At 41.2% G+C, this 26,747-nt stretch overlaps 1 protein-coding gene across 3 annotated transcripts in view; it reads right to left on the bottom strand.

The window, feature by feature from the left end:
- Window positions 1–6,980: 6,980 nt before the first annotated feature.
- The window catches only part of TPH2 (tryptophan hydroxylase 2), a 70,997-nt gene continuing 51,230 nt past the window's right edge, over window positions 6,981–26,747 (bottom strand). The window contains exons 10-12 of one of the 3 annotated variants that reach the window (XM_067289934.1): window positions 25,742–25,875; window positions 25,526–25,655; window positions 24,827–25,028 (exon numbers count right to left, since the gene is read on the bottom strand). In XM_067289934.1, the coding sequence (XP_067146035.1) occupies window positions 25,026–25,028; window positions 25,526–25,655; window positions 25,742–25,875 (267 nt within the window). In that variant the 3' untranslated portion in view covers window positions 24,827–25,025. Of the gene's footprint in view, window positions 7,095–24,826; window positions 25,029–25,103; window positions 25,656–25,741; window positions 25,876–26,747 lie in introns of those variants that run through there. The other 2 variants (XM_013947016.2, XM_067289935.1) reach the window with 2 other exon arrangements.

Here is a 26,747-nt window from a genome sequence, read left to right on the forward strand (position 1 = left end):
AGATATATCTATTTTATTCCTCTGATGGAAAGCTGGAGTCTCTCAATGCATAAAGTATTTTTTAACTCTCCTAGAGACAACTGATTTTGATTATACAGAGATCTCCTGGGCATATGTATTGTTTCTCTTCTTTATTTTTGATGTTTATATCTTTATTTTCATCTATGATATAGGAACTAATGTTCTGAGAAGCCAGACTTGCCACTAAGGGTCTATATATTTACTGGCCATATCCCAAGAAACTAGCATATATTCCCCCAGTCTCATATTTAAGAATGATTGAGCATGTGTTGTAATTCATTTGCCCATTTTGGTTCTTTCTTGTTTGCTGATTTTTATGACATTGTTTTGTTAAAAGAAAAAAAAGGAAACCACACACTTCCAGCACTAAATTATCTGCTATCCATTTACATCTACATCATATTGCTGCAGATATGTCTTCCTCTTCCTTTTGGGTTTCAGATTTTATCTTCACATAATATCTGTACATTCTGAATTCAAGATATAACATGACCTTTATTTTCCAAGTCTGCTGTGACCTCTGGGATAGAACCAATAAGCTTTTCCTCATGAAAGCAAATTCTGATGCTAATAGGCCTGGATATACCAATTGGATGACTCACGTAAGTGAAGTGAAAAGAAGTAGCACTCAATCAAGCTCATTTTATGAGTTTACAAAGAAAAAGCTATGAAAAATGACACATCATCTATTCTTAAAACCAGAACTGCACACACGCAAATCAGCACAATCAACAGATTAGATTCCATATTTCAGGAAATGTCCAGATCCAAATCCGTAAGACATGACAGTCTGCAAAATTAACAAACCTGTAGATCCACTGACAAGCACTGACCATGGACCCACAAAAAAAGTGACAGATGTTCATCAGAACATTTACAAAATTTATTGGCTAATCCTTCCAATTTCAAAACAGATGCTAAATCCTGACCCAACACTCTGAATTCCATAATCCAGGACATTATAAATCTGGATCAGCTGGGTATTTTAAAACACAAAGGGTAACAATGGTATGTCAAAGTGCTATTTTCCCAGTGATAAGAGAACAGGAAAACAGAATAGCAGGATAAATGGGCTGTGTGGGAAGAAGATACAGTGCATCGTAGCTGGCTGCCCCATCGATGCTAAAAACAAAGGGCATCAAATTTAAAGAAGAGGCATCAGAAAAAGCATCGTAAAGGATTTAAATGGCACAGTCCAGAAGCCATTTCATTAATGGTTTTGAATTTTCCACATTTCCTTTTGCCAAAGGTTATGACTTAAAAAAAAATCAAAATCATTTATGAAGCCATTATTAAAGCATTTCACTTGAAAACTGCTTTTCCTGGGTATCTTCTTTTTTTTATTAGACCATAAATATGCCAATACAATTTCATTAAAGGCATAATGAAAGACATTACCAGCAACAGTGGGAAATGGGTTCATTTCAAAATTTGCAAAATGAGAACTGTCAGTATTCCTCCGATTCCTGATACCACTTCAGCCTTTGGACTAGTTTCTCAAGGGAAAAAGCAGGTCAAATGAATAAATGGGTTCCCTCCTAGATATATGATAAGTCTATTAAATGGGTCTATGACTATGTGCTTTCTAGGAATAGACAAGTCACACAGCAAAGCTGAAGGCACCTACCTCTTCTGATTTAAACTGGGTAGAATTCAGGCCAAAAAAAGGGCTCCGATTTTGGGAGCCTTTTGGTACCTGCCTCCTCCCCTGACGCTGCTCTTTACAGGGTGGTCACAGAGGCACTTCTCCGAAGGCAAGGAGTACACCAGGGTAGGGTCCTGGAGTCGGCAAAGGAAAGGGAGGCTAATGTGGGACAGCAGGCTTGAAACGCTGCTCAGTGCCTGGGGAGGTTACTGCTCTGCTCACCAGAGAGGCAGAGCCGCACGAAACTCCCTGCACTGCCTGCTGTGCCCTGGGATGCTCCTCGGGACCACTCTGTGCCTGGCCTGTTTCTCCTACTCTCTCCCTGAGGATCCACTGCTGGTCGTGAGCAGAGACAAGATATTTGGCTGTTCTTAATTTCTTATGACCCTGTGACTCAGTAAGGCAGACTCTATTTTTTCTGTCTCTGAATCCTGAATCCACAGGGTGCAGCAGAAGCAACACAGAAATGTAACTCCAGAGAACGCATTTAAAATCACTTATATTGAATGTCACATTTCAGAGATCTTGTTTTGATCAAAATGGTCTTTAATTCTTGACAAACTACCTTCTTCTCTGAATACACTCCTTCTCCCTACTTCTGCAAAGTCCTGAGGAGGAACCATTCTAAGATTTTCAACCATGTTGAATAAAACTCTGGTAGGCATACACTTGTTATTACCAACAGAAGGAAATGAGAGGAAAAGAACAAAAAATAGCTCCAGCCTCAGTCTTCCCCGCATAGATTATTACCTCAAGGATTGTCTTCATTAAAGAATACTCCAAGTGTAAACAGGAAGCCTGTATTTCCTCAACACTGAAAAGCACGTTTTGTCTGTGCTCTGTAGAAAGGTTTAGCTGAATTCCTCATCAGAAGCCCATGGGTAACCTAAGGAAAATCAAGCAAGAAAGAAAACAGCAGACAAACAAACAAAATGTCTTTTTCCCATCTTTCACACTATACTTTTTATTCTTCACTCACCAGATTTTTAAAACCTACCATATGATTATGCACCACAAAAAGCCACGCAGAACTAAAATTTTGTAACATTAAGAGATACATAGCTCCAAAAAAGGTTCATGAAGAAAAATGTTTTTACAGCATTTTCTGAAAATCCACATAATTGGATAGCCTCTGCAGCGGGGCTGCATCTTTCCCTGCTGGGACTGTACAGACCTCTTTCAGCAAGGAATTACTTAGTGCCTGGCAGTGGGACTAGCAATATTCTCTCCCTATGTCATCATTATGACTGAGATTGGACACAGCACTCATGTTGACACGTCTCAGATTTGAACTCCTGTGGACTGCAGGCAGGCAGTTTTTGTGTTTGAATTCATTCACGGAAAGTGCACTTTGGGATGCTTTAGGGTTTCCTTTATGAATGTTTTCTATTACCACTTACCATGAAATATACAGGAATTGCTTCAGTGCTGGCTGGACTGTTAAAGAATTGACTGTTCTTTTTCCTTGATCTTAAAAGTGGACTTATTTTCCAGAGTTTTTCTGGTCACATGCAGACAGGCTATTAAATGAAACTGGAGTGTCTATCTGTAGAGCAAGCAAAGAGAGAAATTGTGCCCTTAGACTGTGGGAATTCTTGAAAGGGACTTCAGAATTGTTAGAAAATGGTATCAAAACAGAGATTAGTCAAAAAATACCACCTTGTTGAGCCTGAAATGTGTCACTCAGTGCATCTCAAGCTTTTGTGTAATGCAAGACAGCCCTCTGAGATTAGTATTCCTGACTCTGGCACATCTGCCCCAGGCTGGAGATGCTGGAAGCTGTGTGGTCCCTAGCCCTGAGCCAGTCTGCTGGTGGATCCACCCCAGAGTCCTATTTGGTGAAAGTTGCCAGCAGCTGCTCAGAGAAATTGGCATTCCTGTCCATTTTCACCAGAGGTAGCAGCCACAGTGACAAGAACATCAGTCTCGCTGAACTGAAATGCCCTGTCCTGGGAGTTTCTCATTTGCCAGAAATTTCAAAAACAGAAAAATGCTTCTACCCCAAATAACACTGAAATCAAACCTGAAAATGGGGGGGGCGAGGAGGGATTACTTCATATTATGGAAGCTTTTCTTTTAGGCCAGCTCTTCTCCAGGGTGACAAATGACTTCACAGTACCTGTGCTTTGACAACGTGCCCTTTGCCTGTCCCAGAAACTGCCACACTGTCTTTCAGTTCCACCTTGCTTCCTTCCTCCGGGTACCTGGCCACCTCACCTCACGAGCTTCCAGCATGTCATAAAATCAGTCTTAGCTATTCTGAATTAGTTTGGACATAATGCATTTCAATTAAACAAGGCTTCAAATATTGTATTTCAAACTGCTGCCATCGAACACTGCAATGAGTGAAAATGGCTGGGAGGGATGATGGAAATCTATTTGGGGAATTTCTCCTGCAAGGGAAATAATAAACAGAAGGAAGGTCGTTAGATCCTTTTACACTGCATAATCAGTTAGCACTGCTAGTATCCCCTGACGATGGCAGGCATTTAGTGGGTGCTGCTGTTGGGATCATTCCTCATCACCTGCAGCAGCTGCAACAGCCTCTTGCTGGCACCGGGTTCCTGTAACCCAAGGGCAACACAGTGGACACAAGAGGAAGAACAGCAGCAGATTACGAAACCACAGCGCGTAAAGCTCCTGCCCTCTCCCCAGGGTCTAACAGCCACAAGTAAAAGCTCTCTCCCCACGACCACAAGATGCAGTTAATAATCTCCAAGTCCCTGTCCCACTGATGGGCTCTCTTAGAAACGAGGACCTGAATCCTAACCCCAATCTAAGGACCAACTATGGATTTTAGATGAAACAACCATTGGGTAAAACACAGCAATAGTCGAAGGGGAGAACAATCAGGTGACGCTAGCAGTGAATCCCCAGCTGGCCTCTCCCTTCCTGACACATCTCCCTCCTGCATTGCAGCACAAGGCATCACTCCGCTGCTCGCTCCTTATTTCAATGCCAGCTCGCAGCCCCTTTGGCCCCCAGGCTTCTCCCCAGTGGCCTCCCCGGGAAGGTCTCTCCTGCTATCCCACCCCTTGCTCCTGGTTTCCCTGGGAGCAGAAGGAACCACTCACAATGGATGTATGCATGCTGAGTCCACAGTAAAAGCATCTGCATGCTACAGCACAGCCTGAGATTTCAAAGCAGAAGTTTTTTCTGCATCAGAGGTGAAGCAAAGCTTTGGTAGCTTTCCATGGTGTAAGATCTCCCACTAACTGGAAAGTGCAGGATGGGTGGGAGCTAGGTCCAAGTCTTTCACCAACATAAGGCAAAACAAAACCTCCACCAAAATATTCCAGGTCAATAATGTCATTTACCCACATTTGAAAACTACTCGCACTTCACGGCATTTGAGCCATGTGTGTCTTATAACAGAGACTTTCCTTCTTCCACATCAATACATTTTACTTCATCAGTGTTCCGCTGTCAGTAAGGACATTGCTTAAAGCTGTTATGAAACACATTGGTAAAACGTATGTCCAATATATAAACATATATAAATACAGTGGGAGTAAAAAGCTGCCCCTTTATATTAATACTGTTGAAAACACACACATATAGATGTGTGTGTTGTCTGTGTAGCTGATACAGCTAGAATATGGGCAAAACCCAGGTCGCTGCTGCCCACTGCTGTAAAACTCCCTGTGGATTCAGCTTACACAGAACTTCATTTTATATATAATAAACAGATTTATAGGTATTCTAGCTGAGACTTTGAAAGCCACCAAGAGAATCTGGCATCCAAATTCCATATGCAACTTCAAAAATCTTTGCTTTGCTTTTGAAAATGTATGCGTGTGTGTGTGTGTGTGCGCGCGTGTGTGTGTGCGTGTAGTCAGCCGCATTAATGAGTTGTCATATCCAACTGCAGCTTGCTACCAAATTATCATTTATTAGCATATACACATTTGCATGAACCTTATTTATGAAGATGTTTTCCCAAGAAGCCCATCACTGGGTACAAATGTACACTTCCTGTCCTGACACTTTAGCTCTCCTCTTGTTGTACCTGTTATATACTCCCTCAAAAAAAAAAAAAAATTAAAGCCTTTTCCCAGACTTCCCCTGGAGCAATATCCAAAATATACTGTTGGTCTTATCCCTCATGAAATCTTGAAATAAAACAAGCAAATCCCTCAGATGAACTCTGCAGGCCCGAGTGGATTTAGTTGAATTTGCCACAGTCCTTTGTGGAGCTGCTGTTCCAGGGAAAGCAGCAGGTCTTGATCTTGGGTTCTAACAGATGGCCCCAACAATCTGACAGTAATCGCATCTGACATGTGTTGTTTCAACGATCTCTCTAACTCTCGGAGAAGTATGCAAGCATTACATACCATGTGCTGCTTCAGATTGTTATTTTTGGCATGCTTCTGATGGCATATGTTATGTTGAACCATTCACAACGTCTTACATTTTCATCATAAAATAAAGGGAAAAAAAGGGAGACTAAGTCCAGATTATCATTCACCTTGTTCCCAAGGTAACATGCCCTTTGCATACAGGTGGGTTTCACAGAAATAAAAACCCAAACTGTATTTTGAGCTGTATTTCAGGAAGTGGAGTCCTGGGGATGGTGGAGAGAGACAAGTTCATGGAAATATTTATGGCCTGGCTCTCAGAGTGCTTCACTGCAACACATAATCAGAGTTTTCCACAGTACGCATTAAATGGTGACAATCTAAAATCTGAATGGCACCTGGTGATGAGGTACAGCAGCTAGCTGTGACATGTGGAAACAGAAGGGGCTGAGCGTTTCTTTAAGGAGGAGCTTTCCCGCTAATTGCAGAGGTAATGAGTAGTTCCCCTTTCAACCCCAGAGGACTATTTTTTTAAGGAACTTGTGATTTTACCCATTGCCAGGTTTAACAAAATAGGATTTCAGGCAGTGCAATGCTTTCAACTGCAAGAAGCAAAATCTAGTTAAAGCAGAAACATCAATGATTTTCACTGAGTGAAAGTCATAGAAATGTCTTAGCATCATAAACTAGCGTTGATTGCTTTTTTCACAAACAAGCTGCTGCCAAATAGAGGACAGAAGGCAACAGGGAAACCCATCTCAGCTGCTTTCCTCCTCAATTTGCAGTTACACCCCCTACCATTTTTCCCCTTAAAAGTTTATCTAGCTCCTCATAAAATTATTTATTGTTATTGCTATGCTGGGTTGTTTATTCAGTCAATGAAGGACAGACTCCAACAGCACTCGCTCCCCTACCCAGCAGGTCCTCCTTACCTCTCCTTGACTTCAACTCATGCTGCCTTTTCCTCCAGCTTCTTGCCCAGAGACAGAGAAGCAGGAGCTCTCACGTATCCGCCATCGCCCCTTCAGCATTTCTCTGTCTTTTTAACCACCTCTTCTCCAAAGAAGCAGGGACTCTATTAGTGAATCTAAAGGGGCCCTTAAGCGGCGAGGTGTGAAAAAGCTACAGCGCTGAAAGAGAGGTGAAAAAATCAGATTTGGGGGTTATGTTTAAAAAAAGAAAGCCAAACATTTTGCAGCGTACCTTTGAATTTTCCTCTACAACACAGAGAGGAATCTCGGTTCATTAGAGTTTGTTACAAAGTTATCTAAGCTTGAACACACAAAACTACAGTATTCACACACGAGATGATATTAGAAAAAAGACATTTCAGGAGTAATAGACACCAAAACTGGCCACTTCTCTTTCACCCTGACCACAGTCCATGAGAGGGGACTTAGAAAAAACTGAAACTGAGAATGGAGAGTCCCATCCACGTGATGGGGAGAAGAGCGGCTGGCTACAGCATCTTGAAAACCTGCTGGGGAAAGGTAGGGGGAAAGCAGGGGAGAGCGGAGCAGATGAGGTCTTCTGCAAAAGCACCTGAGTGGGGAAGGACCCCGCATGATGGCGCTGAAGCCATAAGCAAACTTAGGCTCTTTTGCTAAAGGGCAGACAGCACAAGACTTGAACCTTCACCTCCACCCTACTGAGAGATAAAGTCAATGCCCATGCCGACATCTCCACTTAGCAGCGCTCAGGATATTTATACATATTCACTCACACTTCTCTATAAGACAGCTCAGATTACTAAAGCAGGACAAGAGGCAACCAGCTTACTTTGGAGGAAAGAAAATTTCAGCTGGATGCTGGGGGAAGCTTTCCAGCTTTGGCAGCATTGGGACATGCGAAGGGGCTGCCTTCAGGGGAGGTCACTAAGGACAAGTCAGGCAGACCTGCAGTGTCTGCTGGTAGGGAGCTGAGTGCAAGAAGCCTTGGAAGAGCCCCAAATCCTCAGGCACCCTCCCCCCCCGCTGCCCCAGGCAGTGCCTGCAGGGGTGCTTCCAGGCAAGGCCAGCAACCGACCCTGCACCTGAGTGTGACCAGCATTCAGGAATGGGCCGGAGTTGCTCTTCAGTCCCTTGAAGGGCCCAATCCCATAGACCACATGCAGAGGACAGCTAATGCAAAGTGACAGGCTTAGTCCCCTCCGGGCAGTGCAGCAGGACAGCAGCAGCCAGCCCCGGGGACACGGGCCATTGCCTGGCTGGCAGAATATGAAGAGGGGCAGTGTCAAAATCATAGAGAGAGAGCAGAGCTCCTTCAGGCACTGTTTTCCCCAAGGGATTTAGCAGTGTCCCTTCCTGTGTGCTTGATCCCAGGCCGTATCTGTCCCCACTCCCCACCACTGCTGGGGCAGTGGGAAGGGGGTTGCACATGCCCTCCTGTACCACCTGGTGTTGTACCTCTCCGGTGCCTTGTCTCGAGTTTGAACGCTTTAAGAAAGTGGTTTTTTGACTACGGCGTCTCCCCTGGCTAGAACTGAAGTGCAGCTGGCTACCTCTCCCCATCCCAGCTCCATCTGTCAGGTCTAGGCTATCGTGTTAGATCTAATGTGTATTCATAGCTATGCACAAAAGGGTATATTCACTCCTTGTGCCTTTCAGCACCATTACATTCTTTTTACAGACCTTTTTGCACTTATCATTTGGCAACCCTCATTTGCCTGTTTCCAGGAATTTGCCCCTTCCCCTCGAAACACACACAGTGCCTCTACCATAAACTTCAAATAATCTAAGAGTATGTTTTTCAAAATCTACATCCTACCTCGGTCACTAATGAGGTAAAAGAGGCCACATTTTGCAAAGTATTCCATTTGCAGTGCAGAATAAAACTCAATGGAAAAGGCCAAAATCTACTTGTAATTCTAATTCATAGAGCAAGAAAATGAGGGGACTCAGGACAGTCTCTTGAACTACGCAGCCACTATCTTATCGGTGGCAGATGTGCACTGTTTGCAGTTCAGAGATGTCCTTTATGGAGCAACTCAGCTTTTAGGTTTCATTTGTTAAGTGTTTTATTATCACAGCAAGTGTTCTTAAGAGAAAACATTTTCATCTTCAGGACCAGTGTAGTTTGTTTTCCTTCTTCCTTCTTTTTCTTTTCTTCCTACATCTCTCTTCTTTGCCTTTCCTTCACTGCATGTCCCAGCACACCGATCCCTTCCAAAACCTCAGATAAGACACCCAGCAATAAAACAAGTAGCACTGACATTGAGTGAAACAAAGGAGTGTGAAGCTGGCACTTCATTGAGATGAATGGGGTGGAAAGGTTCACGCTTTTCTGTTAAGGCTGTCTGCAGACTCAGACAGACAACATTAAGCTAATTACATGGTGGGAAGAGTTTCTTGGCAAGCAAAAAGGTTAGAAATTCACTTGTTTTAACAAAAGCTTAGATTTGGTACTCTATGACTCAGTCATGTCAGTCTTGTTAATTCATCAAATAGCCTGAATCTTGGACACAGGGAAGGTATTTTACATGCAATTACAGAGAAAAACTGCAACTTCTCTCTAAATTAAATGAACTTTTCCACATAGCTCCTATCCATGTTCTCCTCATTACCGTTTAGTATTCATTGAAGAGCAGTTCTAGTCTGAGAATTATCTCTGCAAAAAATATAGCATGGTCAGAATCCACAGTTACAACTTCTCCACAGACTTCCAGATCAACTCACTTCAATTTAAAAGTAAAAAAAAAAAAAAAAAAAAAAAAATTCATTTCTTTTTTCCAGACTGCTTGTCCTGCAAATTCATCCTGGAATCTAAAATTCAAAAAAGGCTATTTTAGCATTGGTTTTCCACTATCTCAGGAATCATAACCAATAAGGATCTAAAATGTAATCAGGAATTTTAACTGTCTTAGTCATTTCTGTGGTGCCCCCTGGGTATGAGGGAAGACTACAGCCAGCCTGTAATCTAGGTCCTTTCTCTAGGGTTGTGTCTGTAGTCACGGTACTTTGCTGTTACTGAGTCTGCCTGCTGCCACTCCAGCATTAGCAAATGTGATGACTGGCTAAAGGGGCACCATGGATCTTGCCATGCTGACGACCATGTCCTTCTTCTCTGATCCACAAAATAAAGGATTACCCCTTCCTCCTTCACTCCTGGCTGCTCACAAGGTGGGCTCATCCAGCTGCCAAATGAGTATCTTCATGAAACAATATAAAGAATTTACTTTTTTTACCAGGAGAAGATAGTACTGATGCTGACTTGGATACGCACTGTACCTCTGGGGAATACTCACTCAAAGTAGTCATAGCTAGGCTAAGAGAAAAGAAGTAAAACCAAACTATGTTTCTCCCTAACTGCGAGGCTTCATCTTGTACCCTCCAGTTTATGATGCACAGAGCCACAATTTTTGGGAGAGATAGAGACTGACTTTCCTCACCACAGAGTGGTGACTGGGAAACCTTCAGGAGATGCTGGGCTCCACTCTCAGGCAGAAGACAGCACTGATCTAAATTGTCTTACACCTTCAGTGAATTCTGCACCCATCTGGCTACTGTATTTTGGGGCAAGAAGGAGGGGACTTTCCCTGTCTGTGTTTTAAAAGCAAAAGATCACACGCTTCTAATTTTGTGAAATTAGTCCGCCTGGTTCCAACAGAGAACACCAACTCAATCATAACTTTCAGGAGACTTGATCAGGGAAATGCCTAATTGGAAATCAGAGTCAGATGACTCCTGACAATGGCACCTTTGGGTTTTTACAGAGATCTAGGCACTGGGAAATGCCAGAGTCAAACCCTGCAGCACTTTAGGAGTTCAAATATCTTTAGGGGGTAAGCAGGAAAGGAGCTGGCATTTTCCATGCTTTTGGACTTAGGTGTCTACACTTTGCCTAAATTACACTTTCAGTCCCTGTATCTTGGCACTGACCCTTAGATTCAGGGAAAGATTTGATGAAGACATGGATCCTACCATCTGGCTACCATTTTAACTAATTCTTGCAAGGACAGAATATTGACAGCTTGACATCATGTCTGATGTGGATACAGGTGACAATAAGGTCGACAGTAAGTACCTCTCCATCCCATAATGAGACTAATATTTTACTCAGTGCTTGGTGAAGGCTAGCAAACAGGCAAGATTAGGCTGGTGGAAGATGAAAATGTTACTGGGAGAAGCAATCAAGGAACATTAAAAACAACCTTTGGATAGAAGGAGCATTAGTCAACCTGAAGGTCTGGTTTGATGCCCAGCCAGCACCTGACAATCACGTAGCTGCATTAGCTAGCATGGGGTCTCTCAACTCCAGCTGGTCAAGAGCTTGCAAAAGACTGTCCATTACATTTATTACCTCCTGATTATTCTATTTACAACGTGCTCTACCCAGGGAGTCCCCTGGAATCCCCTGGACGAGCTGGGGCTGAATGCAGCAATTTGTTCTGTGCAGGCTCCTACTGTGAGCACAAGCCCTGGGCACTCAAGGATCTGCACTGGCAAGATGTTAGTTTTTACCTATAATTACCAAAATGGCTTGGGATCTGCCTGTCTGAGAGACACCTGTCTCCCCAGGTGATCAGACTGTCACAGTGGCACTCAGGGGATGAGCGCAAGCTGTTGCCTTGACAATTTAAGGAAGAGAGGAGCTGCCTGCAATGATTTTGACGAATAAGCCTCTAAGCTTTGAGATATTTACCTTTAACAGAAAGGTAAAAACCTCTGGAACTTCTTGACTTGTCCAAGTATCCTATAAAATCTAACAAAGCTTTTGCATTGATGATAGCAGTGGTAAAGAGAGGGCATACAATCAGTATTTGAGAATAGGACAGATTATTGTTTATCTACCTTTCGCTATTCTTCACTTCCGTCTGTATATAAAAAGGACACCCCTGGATTATGCACCCAAATCATCAAAAATGAGGGGCTGTATCTTTTTGGAGAACTTTAAGGAAAAGAGAGGGAGGAAGGGAACGTAGGTCACCAATAGAAACAAATCAAATGAATGTCAATATTTGCACTGGCAAAGAAAGGAGTTTACATTTCAGACTGGGTCATAAGAGCCCTCCGCATTTTCAATTAACAAAAGAACTAATGATCTACTATTTCCAAACAACCCACCTACACTATTCAGATCAAAAACCCAAACTATCAACACTGTGAGAACAAAAAATTTAGCCTGACTTTAGTTTTAATTTGGTTCATTTTTCCTTTGGAAAGCATCACATCATCTTAGCTTGAGATTCCTTTTGCTGAATTCTCTACCTGATTTACATTCACATGCCACTATAACTGCTATCAAATTTGCTCACACCATCTCCTTGTAGACCCTGAGAGCTGAGCATAGCAAGTTAATGTTGGTAGTTTAATGCCTTGAGAAAGAGAATTAAAAGCTGTTCTCTTGCCACCAAATTAACCCCTAGTTTGTTTGAATATAAAGTACCTGGCAAGGGGTGAGTCCCTCCAGCCTTATCAGATGGGTGAAATACTGTCCAAACATACAGAGATTGAGATAACCAGGCATTTACATAAAAACGCGTGAACAGTATAGAACAAGGCAGAAGAATGGGCTGTATGAGGGAATGCAAGCATACCCACCACCTATGGGCAATTACTATTCAACAGGAATGGTCACATTTGTCCTGTGTAATGGATGAACAGCAGATTAACTGACCATGTTTTGAAACTGATTTGGGAACAGATCCTTGAAATTAGGTGAAGTCTGCATAATGGGGTCAAAGAGACCGAGAATATGAGCTTATCTGCTCCAGATAATAATTTTCTCAAGTCATACTTCAACCATAAAGTCAGCACCCTCAGACCAGCGCAAAATAACTTGGTCTTTGGATTTTGGGATTTGACACCCAAAGAGCTGAGAAAATTCTTCTGATGCTTGTCTACAGCGGGAGGATCTGCATAGGATTACTTTGCTGAGCTGCAGGGGCTGTTAACACTCTGACTCAGTCTGCAGAGAGTAAGCGCCTCAGAAATGTTGAATTCCGATAGGAAGAAGCCAGAAACATGCTTACAGCACTAAGTTAAATGAGCTACAAGTTGCTGCCTTCTTTTGCAAAATTGTATTCCTCCATGCATAAGTTTGTTTTAATGCTTTAGTCCATTTATGGGAGATTAGAAGAGAACTTAGACTCTGAGTTAGGAACAAAGCTCAGTGATTAATGCCTCAAATGTAACTAAGCAATAGCATGAAAGATGGTTCATACAAGAAAACATTAAGCAGACACGGTTGTGCATCCTACCACAAAAATTAGATGTGATCTGCAGTATTATCCACATCTGGCTTAGAAGGAGATGGCAAAGCTTCTGATGGCGGTATTATTACAACAAATTAGCAGCATTTGTGAAATATACTGATCATAGAACCACAGAATGGTTGAGTTTGGAAGAGGTCTCTGGGGATCTGCTCAAAGCCAGGTCAACTAGAGCAGGTTGCTTAGGACTAACTCCAGTCAGCTTTTGAATATCTCCAAGGATGGAGTTGCTCTCTCCCCAGCCAGCCACTGAATCACAGTTCTTACTTATGCAGGGTCAGCGAGTGCTGTGCTGAAGTGCTGAGGGAGTCCACATAAGAGGGGAGGACAGAAGGAAAGCCCAGTGCTGCCCTCTGCTATGGCATCTAGCACAGATGTAAAATCCTGCCTCTCTTCCCCCTTCCTTCCTGACCAGACCAGATGGAGAGCTAAAACCACACTCATCCTTTGTGCAAATATCGCTGTACTTGATGGTTTCGGGATACCAAAACTGGAAGAGCTTCAGTCACCCATCACTAGCCTGCACAAAAGTAAAGGAAAGGGCCCAGCTTAAACAGACTGAATTTCTGCTGCAGGCTTCGCATGTCACAGACTGCAGCCAGCCTGTAGCAGTATGTCTTCCCACTCCGTAACTGATGCGCAGAGCAGTTTCTGCCCTAACGTGTCAGTGAGGCAAATATCTTCCTGGCCTTGCCTGGAGAGAATGACTCATCTCCAGGATCTCCTACCAGGAGAGACCCCATGTGTGCAGCAAAATGATTAAAACTGCTTATTACTGTCAGTAGTTTCCTTGGGTTAATAACTCCCCCCTTAATGCAGTAGATGTAATTTTTTCTACATTATATAAATAATGTCTATTTATCTATTGAAGTTCCTATCTGGCCCCTCATCACCATCCTTTCTGTGCTGTAATTATAACATTATTAATGGTTATCCATCCTCTGTGAAGTAAAGTAATCTTGACTATACCAGTTAATCAATACTTGGACAAATGAACTGAGCTTTTCCCTGGGCTAGGACAAGTAATTGTAATTATGAGATGTGATCAGCTGGTGAAGTACAACTACTAATAGATGCATCTGGCAAAGAAGTGAAGTTTTAAATAACTATCAAAAAACTGTTGTTTCACAAAGACAGTATTTCTTTAAGTCTAGTTAAGCACTTGTCTAAAACCATTAGCTTTAGCTAACCAGTTATCATCCTTCTGAGGAATGACAAGTGAGAGTCTAATGGACTGAATATGGAGAATCCTTGCTGGCACCATTGTCCATCTGTCCATGTGAGCACTGAGCAGAAGGCACTGCATTCGCAGCAAGGTCACAGCATATCAAAGGGAAAACATCAGAAGGCAGGATGGATAAGGAGCTAAGAAAACACTATCAGATTGTAATTTATTACAAGTCTTGAACATTTTGAGGCATCTGGTAGTCAATATGGGTTAGTTACGTAATGTTTGCTCTGCTTTCTGCATGAGAACCTCATATGCAACTTTATAGAACCTTGGGCAGCAATTAGACATAGGAGACCACAGAAAAATCTGGCCTGGAAAATAATCTGGCCTCTTTTTAATTTACACATACATACATACACACACTGAAAAATAAAATTTCAATGGTATTATTGCCTAACTGAGGAGTCAAACACAAGATTAATTACAGCAAATGGTAATTTAAAACACAGAAGGGAAGGAGGGCAACAAGATATCCACTTGTTTGTTTGTTTTAATCTTCTTTAAAAATCTAGGAGACATTATGGCTTGTTTTGGGCATTACAGATCCCAGTGTTGGGAAATATCAGATAGTGAAGGACATGTGCAGGCTGACTGCACTTAGTCAATCAAATGTGTGAAAGTAGATGTACTGTCTGTCATCTCACCACAAAACATTTTTCAGAAATCAGCAAGAAATAAAGGTACTTTCTGTAGTAGCAAATATGAAGCTATCTTCTGAAAGGGAAACATGAGTTACCTTTCACTATTGTAGTACCTTTCACTACAATGTACCTTCACTATGTTGTAGTGCCCTAGGCAACTGAAAATACAGACGCAATAGAGAATCACTAGGAATAAATGCTGTCTAAGAGGGTGAGAGAGAGAGTGCCAGGGAGACCGGATCTGGAGCAGTCACTCTCTTGCACGCAGTGGTGCTGGAAAGGGAATGTTTCCACTGGCACCACTTGCTTACCAACAGAGAGGAAACACTTTTTCCCAGTTTGGTTTCCTTTAAATTCCTGAGTTTCTACTTTTTACTGAGCATAATGGAATGAAACCACAGAGAAATCAGCTGTAGCTCCCTTACAACAATGGCTATGTGCAAATTCTGCCCCAGACTTATTTTAAGACAGCGCTGGGCCCACTGTGATCTACACTTGTTAGCTCAAAGAATTACCGATCTGCCAAGTGTGATCACAGCATGGTCATTCTTTTGGCAGATTCCTCCTGCTCCTCCATATACTATTTATTTCAGGACCACGCAAAACAGCAGGCTTCACACACCACAGTCAAGCTTTGCCTGAAGCTTGTTAAGATCAGAAGGATATGGGGTGACATCCATCTGACCAAATGGAGACACTTTTATTGTAGGCAGCTACACCTGAGCTAACTACCCCGAGCTAACTTTCCAGAGAGACGCACTCATGGGTTATACTTTGTTTCACCCTAAAGTAAACATCCAATAGGTGAAATTTATCCCTAATATCCTGTATTTACTTCTGTATTCCCAAGGAAATGTTGTATTTCTCTGTTTTACAGATCTCTCAAGGAGCAGATTAATTGTACCACTGCAAATCCCAGTCAGGAAGATGGTACACCTGGCTTGCCCAGCAAACCCAGGGCCAGTCTACTGCTTCCAGAAAGGGCACCAGTAAAATCATCCAGAGACCTCAGCAGAAATTTCACTGAGCAGCTTCCTCTATATGAGTGTCTCTGAGGGAGGTAGTACTGGAACTGGAATCTTTCCTGTTACACATCGAGGGTTCTCCTGTGCACAGGGAAAGGTACTGATAGCTCAGGATTTATAAGTAGCTAACAGGAAGGCATCTTTCATGTTAGCATCCTACATATGCTATCACTGGGTCACTCCAACTCTTCTCTTACTGATGTTCCTAAAACTCTCTCCTCTACCAAAGTACTGTAGATTGTATTTTGTCTACCCTTCTGTCCCTCTTTTATTATACTCTATAGGAAAAAAGGAAAAATTTCTCTCTGCAGTGTTCTCCTTTGTGTCAACGGGAACTGTGGGCATGTAGAAAGCAGAAAGTGGCCAGCAGGTGCTATGAAATTCATGCCGTGCTTTCATTCTATAGACACTGATGGGTCCCACTCCCAGCAAGACAGGCCCCTTCCCCTGCCCACCTTGCATTCTGAACATCTTATATTTCAGCATCCACATTGACTGCTGTTGCAGCCATCAGTTTAAATGATTCTCAGACTGAAAGCAATTTTAGCATTAACTTTATACTTGTCATTTACGGTGAGCATAACGGGTAGATTCAGATTCTTCCATGAACTGACAGTCTCATCACTACCTAGCAGACATTGCCACAACAGGTAATTGCTGCTACTGATTTCTAATTTTTATGTATTTTACCTATATAATTTGAAATAAGAGTCCTAAACCCTCAACTATGCAAGCTGCTGTCCTTATTAATGCATTCCATTGTAGCCATCTCCTTCTTCCACCCAATCCATTGCCTCTCACTGGATTTTAAAAACTCTACTAAATTTACACAGTATATACTTTGGGACAGGGATTGCCCTTTTACAGTATATTTGTCCAAAACCTCCTACCAAGTGGCCTTGATAAGCTCTAATGTATCTCATATAGTCAATATTAACAAGTGATTAATTGCACTCTTCTGGAAGGATGTTCCCAGAGTTTTCCTCATTCAAGCACTGTGATCCCATTAGCAAGAAGTGTATGCAGCCAGGGCAGGCTCACAAACATTTCCAGATTAAAAACTGAAACTCCTTATAGTCCAAGTGATTCCCGTGCTCAATAAAACTGAGGTTAAAGGCAGAGAAATGTCATCCTGTCTAAGCTAAAGCAGCTTAGCACATTTACCAAATGCCTCTGGGAGCAGCACCCTATTTTCACCAGAGCTTTATGTGGCCAATTCAGCTGTAACAGTTCCAGCTACTTTACTATTAACAATTTGACAAGGGAATTCAAACAGGAAATGTTTTGTGAATTCTCTTCACAAACCTGGATAGGAAAAACATTAAATAGAAATTGAAAAGCGAGTTCCATTGGCATTTTTTCCTTTGGACCTATTTTCCCAGGAAATTTAACTTCATTTTTAGAGGGGCGTTCTAATAATCCACTGGAAAAATAACACTTGCTTCATATCCCGTCCTTTCAGTCTTAAACAGCCAGGATTTATACAGTTATTTTTATTCTTTTCAGATACTTCAGCCTTTCCTGTTTATAAAATGCAAGAGGTAGACAGATAATTGTACTATTTCACTAGTAAACAGGGAGCTGAATATGAAACTGAGCTCAGAATTGGAAACCCTGTCAGAGTGTTGGTGAATCATTGTACGAAACAAATTGTTCACTTTCTGTTCAGTCCATTAGCTACAAGGATGGAAAGAATTGCTCTCACAACGCATAATGCTGCAATTTCCTATATTCACTTAGCACTTCCCCTTTCCCTTCTGCAAATCAGAGGCATTACATTTGAGATTTAATTCACTCCCTCTAACCAGGTTCTCATTTCCAACTCAGACAAACCCAAGCTATTGCTCCATGAAAACGCAACAGCTTTTACATAGCATTCATGAATACAGTGCTCTCCCTCTCCCTTGGAAATAAGGTAATGGCAGGAAAACACAGAATTATATAGAGCCCTCTGTGCCTATTCAGCTGAAAACAGCCCCCGTTTTGATTCTCCTGAGTTTTTTGAGAGATGACGTATCAAAGCTGAATTCACATGAACCCCATGTCATTAGTATGCCTGATTGTGTGCTCAGGTTGCAATGAGAAAATCAATACCTGCCTTCAGTTACCACACAGCTGCCCCTGCCCTTTCCTCATGCTTTTAAGAAGTCTGTGTGACCCGTTGACATTTTTAATAGTCCCCAAGTACTAGGCTTTCTAAGCAAGCTATTTAAAGTAATTCTGTCTCTGAAATAGGGCAAGGAACACTTTTTTATTACAATTGAGAGCCCTAACTATCCTGAAGTACTTCACTTCAGCAACAAGACAGGGAATATCACCCCAGAAAGAACTGTGTGTAACCACAGTATTTGACTCATGAGATTGCCACTAGACTGCCTGTCTCTGCATGGCGAGTCCTGGGCGGAAATAGCCCTGGTGTGTGCAACAGCGAGAGTTCAAACATCAGTCACCGTTTGCTGTCACTGGTCTCAGGGAAGGGAGATTGCTACACCAGCCAGCTGAGAATGACCAGCTCCACAGTTTCTGCAGGATGACTGCAACGGGAGGAAGCTCTGGAAAAGATGACCCTACCATCTATGCATGGTACTTACAAGCATGGTGCTGGTGGGCCTCTGTTGTGCTTTTTTTCAAGCAGAAGCCAGGTATAAGAAGGAAGGGTATGAAAGGAGAGCTATGAAATAAAATCCTTGGCACTTTCCTACCTCTCTTTACTTCCTTTCCTGCATACCCGCCAGCATATGCAATTAATCCAGCTACACAAACACCAGTAGACAAATCCTGAGGAGCTGCTCTGCAAAAAGCAAGCCACAGAAGTGAGACAAACAGTGGTTATTTGAGGCTACAGAGATGCTAAGAGTGAGAGCTCTCCTCTGGGACCAAGGTGATTTCTTAACTTCTGCCCCTGTCATACAGTATGGGTCAAAAGATTTTTCCCTTGGCTGTATTAACTGTTTTAATCAACACTGTGAGAAAGCAATGAGATCCCAGAAAAAATCAGACTTTGTTGCCTCGGCATCTTCTTTTGTGCACTGCATTTTTATTCTAGAGATAACATTGCAAAAGAGGCTTTTAAAAAATGTCTGCAAATGAAATAAGAAACAGGCCTTGCAGGCCAGACTAATAGCTATAGCTTCTGCTCTAGCAGACATGGATCTGTTTCGAAAAACACAGTCTGGACCGAGACCTGGAGGTAAAATGCAGCCTTTTAGTCCAGCAACTATGAAATATATTCTGCGCTAGTTCCAATTGAACTGACAGGCACTGGCAGTCAGATGCCTCTTGGAACATGTGCTGTTTTTGCAGCAGTTGAGGTTTTGACTCCTCAGTACTCCTCTGATGCAAGAAGCTTGCTCCTTCATAACTTTACCTGTGATATCAATCAGGTGTTATCATCAAAAGGGAATTCAACCAAATTGATCCTCCCAAACAAATTTTGCTAAAGTGGCAAATCCACTGTGTGCATAACCTTAAACTTATTTACCAATAATTGGCCTCATTAACATTGTGAATTTAGCAATTTGCTACAAGGCAGGATGGAGTGAAAGGGTAGCATTTCAGGTGTATTGCTCAGTTGTCAAGCCCTGGGAAAAGACAGTGTCACTTTTTCAGCATTCCTCTGGTTCCATGCAAAGTAGCAAGAGTAGGTAGAGTGTGTGGTGGCAACCAGAAAAGCTTGAGGCAAAAAGCTGCTAGAACATCAACCATTCCATAATTAATAATTCTCATTATAACCCTTATGGAAAAATAAAAATAAAATAGTAACACAATTCAAAAGGTATTTCGCAAAAGAAATAGAAAACAAATGTGATTTAATATGGAATAAAAGTGATTTGATTTGTGCCATACTGGTCTCAAGTCAACCACTTTGTCTCCTGTGGGGGAGCAGTGCTGTTTGGCTCTGGAGTGCTTTATTGTTGCTCTGTTATCAGGATCGTATTCATGCTGGATCTCCTGCAGAAGCCAGTGATGTAGGTGTATTTGGTTTGTGTTTCAGGCCATGTGCCAGTTGAACAGGGACTGAAATCCACCTCCTGCAGCTTTGCAAACTTAACTATTTTCTTCTAAAGTTGGACTGTGGCAACAGCTGCTTTTTCCCCATTATTTTTTCTGAACATTTGAAATTTATGACTACATTAAAAAAACATCCATCTGAATATCCATCACCCCTTGCACTTTAAAGCACATGACTACGTAACCAATTTCACATTATTCCACCTGAACTGTCCACTCCAGGCCAAATCACAAGAATACGTCACCACTTATTTTTAGGTTCATCTTAATATCTCAGCTGCTGGCAAAGAAATATGAAATCTTATTCTAAGGTGTTGGAGGACATTTTTAAAATGAAGATAGTTGTTGTGAAATGCTCTGAATAGGCATTATTGAATTTTGATTGTTTTGTATTTACCTACCATTTCTCCACATACCAGATACAAAATGAAACAATACGAAATTCATGGAGTATTTCAACCTAGGAGGACATGATTAAATCTCCAAGCTCAGTTAATTTATAGGAAATTGCCAATAAGGATGCCAAGGACATCTCTACAGCCCTCACTATATCAACTAGAGGCACTCCTTATTAATAAATATTTGCAAGTATAACCAAAACATCTCTCTTAGCTCCATGTCTCAAATGTACTTTAAAGCCCAGAAGAGGAATCTGTCACTGTTGACCTATTCTTCACTGAGAAGGCAGGAATTTGTGAAATATCCCCAGAGATTAAGTGATTGATACCACAGAGCACAGCCATTACATAACACCAGAATTACTCCCTTTGGCAATTCAACCTCTTAATAGGAGGGATAAAATCAAACAAAGGGAACTGGGGGAGCAGCTCCTGAAACAAAATCAAATTATTTGGAAATATGATAATGATTTCTACAGAGATTGAAGGAAATCTGCTGTATTTCTAAAAAGGTATAGACTTTTTCCTGCTAAAACAGGAAGAAAAGTGACCAGGACAGAGAAAAAGTTAATTTCCTAAATGAACAAGCATTGCATCAATCCTTATCTGGCCCTTGAAGTGATACCTGGATGGGACAGCAGGTGTGGTTCCCAAGATCCCTGGCCAGCTACATTGGGCACCTGAATCAAAGCTCCCTTCTGGACCATAAAAAGAGGGTTTCTTTTCCTTGGAACCAGAGGGAGTTAGGGAAAATAGACTGCTCTGTGCCTGAATATCACCAAGATATGAGGCTGACATGTGGCTGGAGCACTCACCTGGACCTTGAAAGAGCTCCAGGTTCTCCAGACTCTGAAAGGAAGCACAGTTTTCCCGAAGGCCAAAACACCAGCTCAGACAGGATGAAATATATTGAAATACAGGATTTCAATTTTGTTTATAATGTTGAGCAGCTTTAAACCTTGTTTATAAAAAGGACAAATGCTGGTTGCTCACTATCAGTCTTCAGCTTCTGGGTAGCTGTAACAAGCAGGTGAATTGCACACAGGGTTCTCTCAGATACTAATGGCCCATGAACTTAAAGCTCAACCTAAAATAGAGCAGTGCAGTCAACATTTAAGGCTACATTCAGACTATGGATACTTTTCATTCCCTAGGGGAAGATGGAAAGATGAAGAGTCACTCTTTAGTGTTTGTCAAAGATCAAAAGAACAGGCGGAGGTACAGGTGCTACAGGAAGGCTCCAGCGTGATGGCTGATCACAATTACTGCTTTTACAAGCTGGCTTGAGCCCATACCAAATCTTTTTTGGCAGCTGGTGTAAGGGACTTCAAGATGTTGTATAGCCTATTCCCTGGCCACAAGACAGTACCAACTGTGCTAACACCATTCTGGAGACAGATTTGTCTAAACTGTTCTCTAAAACATGACAGTCTCTACTGTCTCCCTAGGCAATCTACTCCCCAGTTTCCCTGTCTTCACTGTTACATAACTCAATCCTCCTTTCCTGCAATTTTAGTCCATTACTTCTTCAGGCTGGAGAACAGTCTGCTCCTTCTGTTTTGCAGTTATTTCTAGGTGCTTGAAAATGGTTATCATGTCTCCTCTCAGCCTTCTCTTCTCCAAACTAAGCAATCCCAACTTACCAGTTCATCAGGCAGAAGCCAAGCTGCTGCTGGCTGATGATAGCTTTCAGTAACTGCTGACCAGGCTAGATTTATACCAGCAGCCCACACATGAAAACCTCCACCAGCTTTAGCTCTCTGGAGCCAGGCTCTCCTTTCAAAGATGTGAAAATTTTTCTGTGGTCCATTACAGTACATCAGTAAATGGACATTACAGTACAGTAAATTTCTAGAATTTACTCCATCACAACAGGATATCATAACTAGCGGAAAGAAAAAGACACCCTATTTCTTGAAAGTGCATTGAGGGCCTAAACTTAAAACAGACTTCTAAACAGGTCTCAAGGAGCAGAGAGAGAAAACACAATATATTGTGTTAACACCGTCCCCACTCCATCCTCTACCGAATAAATGAAATGAAATGCATGAACCATGTCTTGGTTTGCAAATGAAACTTGGTATTTGTATTTGCTGCAACGTTTCAGAGTGCTGTTTTTCATTTTAGACTTTGCATGGTAGTAAACACTGCAATGCTTTACATTCATTAAGCTTGGGCCCATTTACTCTGTGCAGGCAAAGCAAGGGCATATATCTCAGACCCATAAAACATCAGTTCAGAATTACACAGGAAATAAATGAGCCTAAGCCAGAAGTCCAATTTCCAGAGTCCAGCTCACTAAAGCTAAACAAGCACCTTAGATAAATACGGTCTGTTTTAAATGAAACGTTAGTGTAATTTGATAACTGTCAATAATTCCCTCATTATGCCTAAATGAGCTTGTCATCCAAGGAGATTGCTGCATGGCTGATCTTAATTTGCTAATAAAAACTGCAGAGAAGAATTTCAGCTAAGTTGGAACTATTTGATTCATAAAAGTGCAGCAGTGCACTTTTTAAAGCATTCTTTCTGAGGCCTGGCTCCTCACTGGCTGAAGCCCAAAACAAGTTTGCTCTGGAAGCCTGTAAGAACGCAGCTTTACTATATAAGAACAATGAGCAATTGTCTCTCTAAATCACTATTACTCCTTAGCCCATTATATTTAATTTATTTTTAATCATGTTGTATAATAGAAATAAAATCATTGGATTAAGCATATATCTAGCAGCAGGAGCCCATTATCCTTTGACAATGTTCTGTTTCATTGACATTATATCTTCATTGTAGACAGTTTCCTTGCCATCATTAGTCCTAAAATGACTATTGGATTTCAAGGGTTTCTCCCTAATCCATAATAAGATTTACTTGTTAACAGTACAAAACAAAACAAAGATATGCTTCTATTGTTTTACTGCTGTGGAATCCTTATTTCGAGCTATTCACAAAAAGAGAATAAATCCAGATAATGTAAGTATTAAAAGCTTTCCTGTGTAATTCTGATTCAAGGGAAAACCTCAGTAATTTTGTAAGCTTTGTATCTTTGTTTCTCTTTGTGACTTTATTTTACTTAAGTAAGCAACAGTACTCCATCAGTTCTTGAACCAAGTAAGATCTACTATTCTTTGTGCAATGATTTTTCAGACCAGATAGATCAAATCTTGGTAAAGTCCATTTTCTCCAGAAGGAGCTACAAGAGGTTTATTAGACTTCATGGGAAGAAAGAGGAAGAAATTTCAATACCAAGGTTGCCCGCAACTCTTCTGCAATAAGTGCTAGTTAATGGAGTCAACACTAACATCAGGAAGTTAAAAAACTCTTTCAGCATGCTGATCCCCATGGGATAATTCAACAGCTCTTCATTTGTACCAATGGCAGTCACAGTTAAATCTAAAACTAGATTTTCCACACAGTATTAACAGCAGCATTGGAATGCAGCAGGGACCATCTACAGAAAAGAGCGTTTCCTGTTATCTCAGTTATCTTTGCGGAGGTGGCAGATTTCCCTATGAAAACTACCCTTACAGATTGCCTCTTATTTAAGGATGTGCTGATACTATCAGGTGGTGCTCTTTTTATGTTGAAACTGCTAGCGACACTTTGGAGTATCTGCATAACAATTTCAGCTGGGAGAACAGCTTCAATAGATATCTATTTTCCATGTATGTAGACAAGCTATGACACTTTCACCCATACAGACACGAGCTGCATAAGTCATGTGGTTTCCATTAACAAGGGTCCCTACAATATAGTCAACTCTCTATTATCTGGACTAATAGCAGAATGGAATAACCCAGATAAAGGAAAGACATGCATAATTACTGCTTCCAGATAAGAGCTGGCTCAAATATTTCTGCACTACGCTCCCCATACAGAGCTCATACTTCTGTCAGAGCTTGCTAACTCAGAGTTTATTAACACAGGCATCACCTGCATCCATCTGCTACAATCTAGGCAGCCTGGGTGTCTCCATGATTTAATCACCCCACAGGTAATCTACTGACTGATAATCATCTTGGCTATAATTAAATAACAACTTCCATATTCACCTTTTTATATGTGCTGATACTGATATAGCATAGACCCAGTCATGCATGCCCACATCAAGGTTGAACGTGGCATAATGAAGAAAGGCAAATTATGCATGAAACGCAAGAGGAGTACCCTCAAAAGACAAGCGATCGCAAAAGGCATACAATGATGTAGAAGGGCTTTAAATTCACATCTAACAACCTAGAGTAACATAAGCACTTCCACTCTTATTCCCAGATAAATACTGTGGCGGAAGCATACTCAGGATTATCACAGGTACTATACATATGAACTAGAGCTACCCTTTCTGCATGAATTGCCAGAGGTTTTATATTGTTTTGCAAGTACTCATCCACTTTTAATATTTGTCAGTTATGAGTCTCTCAATCTGTAATTTCCATAGACCTTTTAATGCTGATACATACCTTCCTGATCTTAGGATTGGTATATAAATTGTATTGTTCAGTCACAAGAGGCTCGGTTCTGTCACAGATGCATGGCAAAACATTGCCTTTATCACTGTAGAAAGAAATACAGATTCTCTTACAAAGAAAATGGAAAATTTTGCAAATATTTTTTCTGGACTCTTATGGGAGGAAAGGGATTACAAAGAAATAAACCCAGACTCTAAATGAAATCAGCAACACCATTTCTTATACATTATGTTGAAGCGAATCATCTCCTTAAGGAAACAAAACCATTGCCAGGCAAGTTTTTAATCGTGTACTTGTACATGACATTGTGTTGAGGAATTGCTGGTTATACACTGCCACATTCCATGTTGTGTTTATGAATTAGCATTGCCTTGGTTTGTCTGCACATTACAATTAGACAGAGCTACATAATGACGCAAGCCACGGGCCAAGCTGTAAAGGGAAAACTGATGCATTTGAAAAGTTAGCCACACCATGTGATGTTACTAGACTGGCTACAGAAAGAGCAGCAGACAGCAAGTCAGAGTACCACAAATGTCAAATTCCTAAATATCTGTTCATTTTGCTTAAAGCATCACATACAGTGTTTAGATCGCTCCGGAGATCCTGGACGACATTTTCTATACTCCTGGTATCTTTCAGAATCTCAATGCTCTGTGTGTACGGATTAAAATACACAGAAAAGGGACGATTGATTGATTTGGCAAAGTCCCTGAAAGAAAAAAGAAAATTAACACCTCTTTTTTCTACCACTAAAGATGAGAAAATGAGATTTTAGAGTCAAGAGAAATAATTTACCTCATTTTTTCTTTGGCTTCTTCAAAACTTTCTGAAACAAAGTAAGCCTCCTGAAAAGTGGTGATAAGGCATTCTTGCAAACAGGTTGTCTTTGGATCGAATGTTTTCACGTTGGCCTTGTCAGAGAGAGCATGCTGCAAAATACATTACAGAATCTTTTAAACTGTATTTTGATACTCCTTACTATCTATGCAGTTGTATACAGCTTTTATTTTGCTGTGCTGTATGTTTGCCATTAGCTGGTAGCCTCATTTGTTTAACACACAGTGATCTTTCAGTGTGAATGGAATAAATCACTTGTTACTTAAGAAATCTTTTTTTCAGACACTGTCATTTTTTCAGACACTGTCATTTTTTCCCCAAATAATTATTAAAAAAATCAAGAGCAGATTAGAAAGGTACCTGCCATGGAGGCACCTAGACCTAAATCTTCAGCTTGAAAAAAGTCATAAAATAACCATTCCTGAAAAAATGATCTATACAACTACAAATATGTATGTCCCCAAAATATCACTTAACTGGAAGAATTGATAATCATCTTGGCAGCGGAAGTGAGTGTGACCAAATCATTCACATAATCTGTGCATCACATTTTCAGGCCAAATTCAAATGCTATTTTCCTGACAGTGAGTTTAAGAGTGAAACTATGTATCTGAAAATCCATTAAATAATGCCTATAGATTATATGCTGATGAAACGCATTACTCTTCTACCCATACACCTGAACAATAATGCTCCATATAATACAGTAAGGAAAAAAACTAAATAAACAGGCACAGATATGTACAGAGCAGATGTTAGACAGACAAAGAATCAAGTATTGCTACACAGAGAAGAGATTTTGGATTAGCCTTACTCTTTATGTGACTGGCATAAGCCACTAAAAAGGACACAGAGGTCTCAAAGCTGAAAACTAAGTACTGAGACATTTTACAACAAAATCTTTTTCTAGTTCCCCCTTTCTACTCAGAGTTTATGATACTTGTATTAGTTTTTGGATCTACCT

The sequence above is a fragment of the Apteryx mantelli genome, chromosome 1, assembly GCF_036417845.1.
Source record: "Apteryx mantelli isolate bAptMan1 chromosome 1, bAptMan1.hap1, whole genome shotgun sequence".
NCBI classification, from domain to species: Eukaryota; Metazoa; Chordata; class Aves; order Apterygiformes; family Apterygidae; genus Apteryx; species Apteryx mantelli.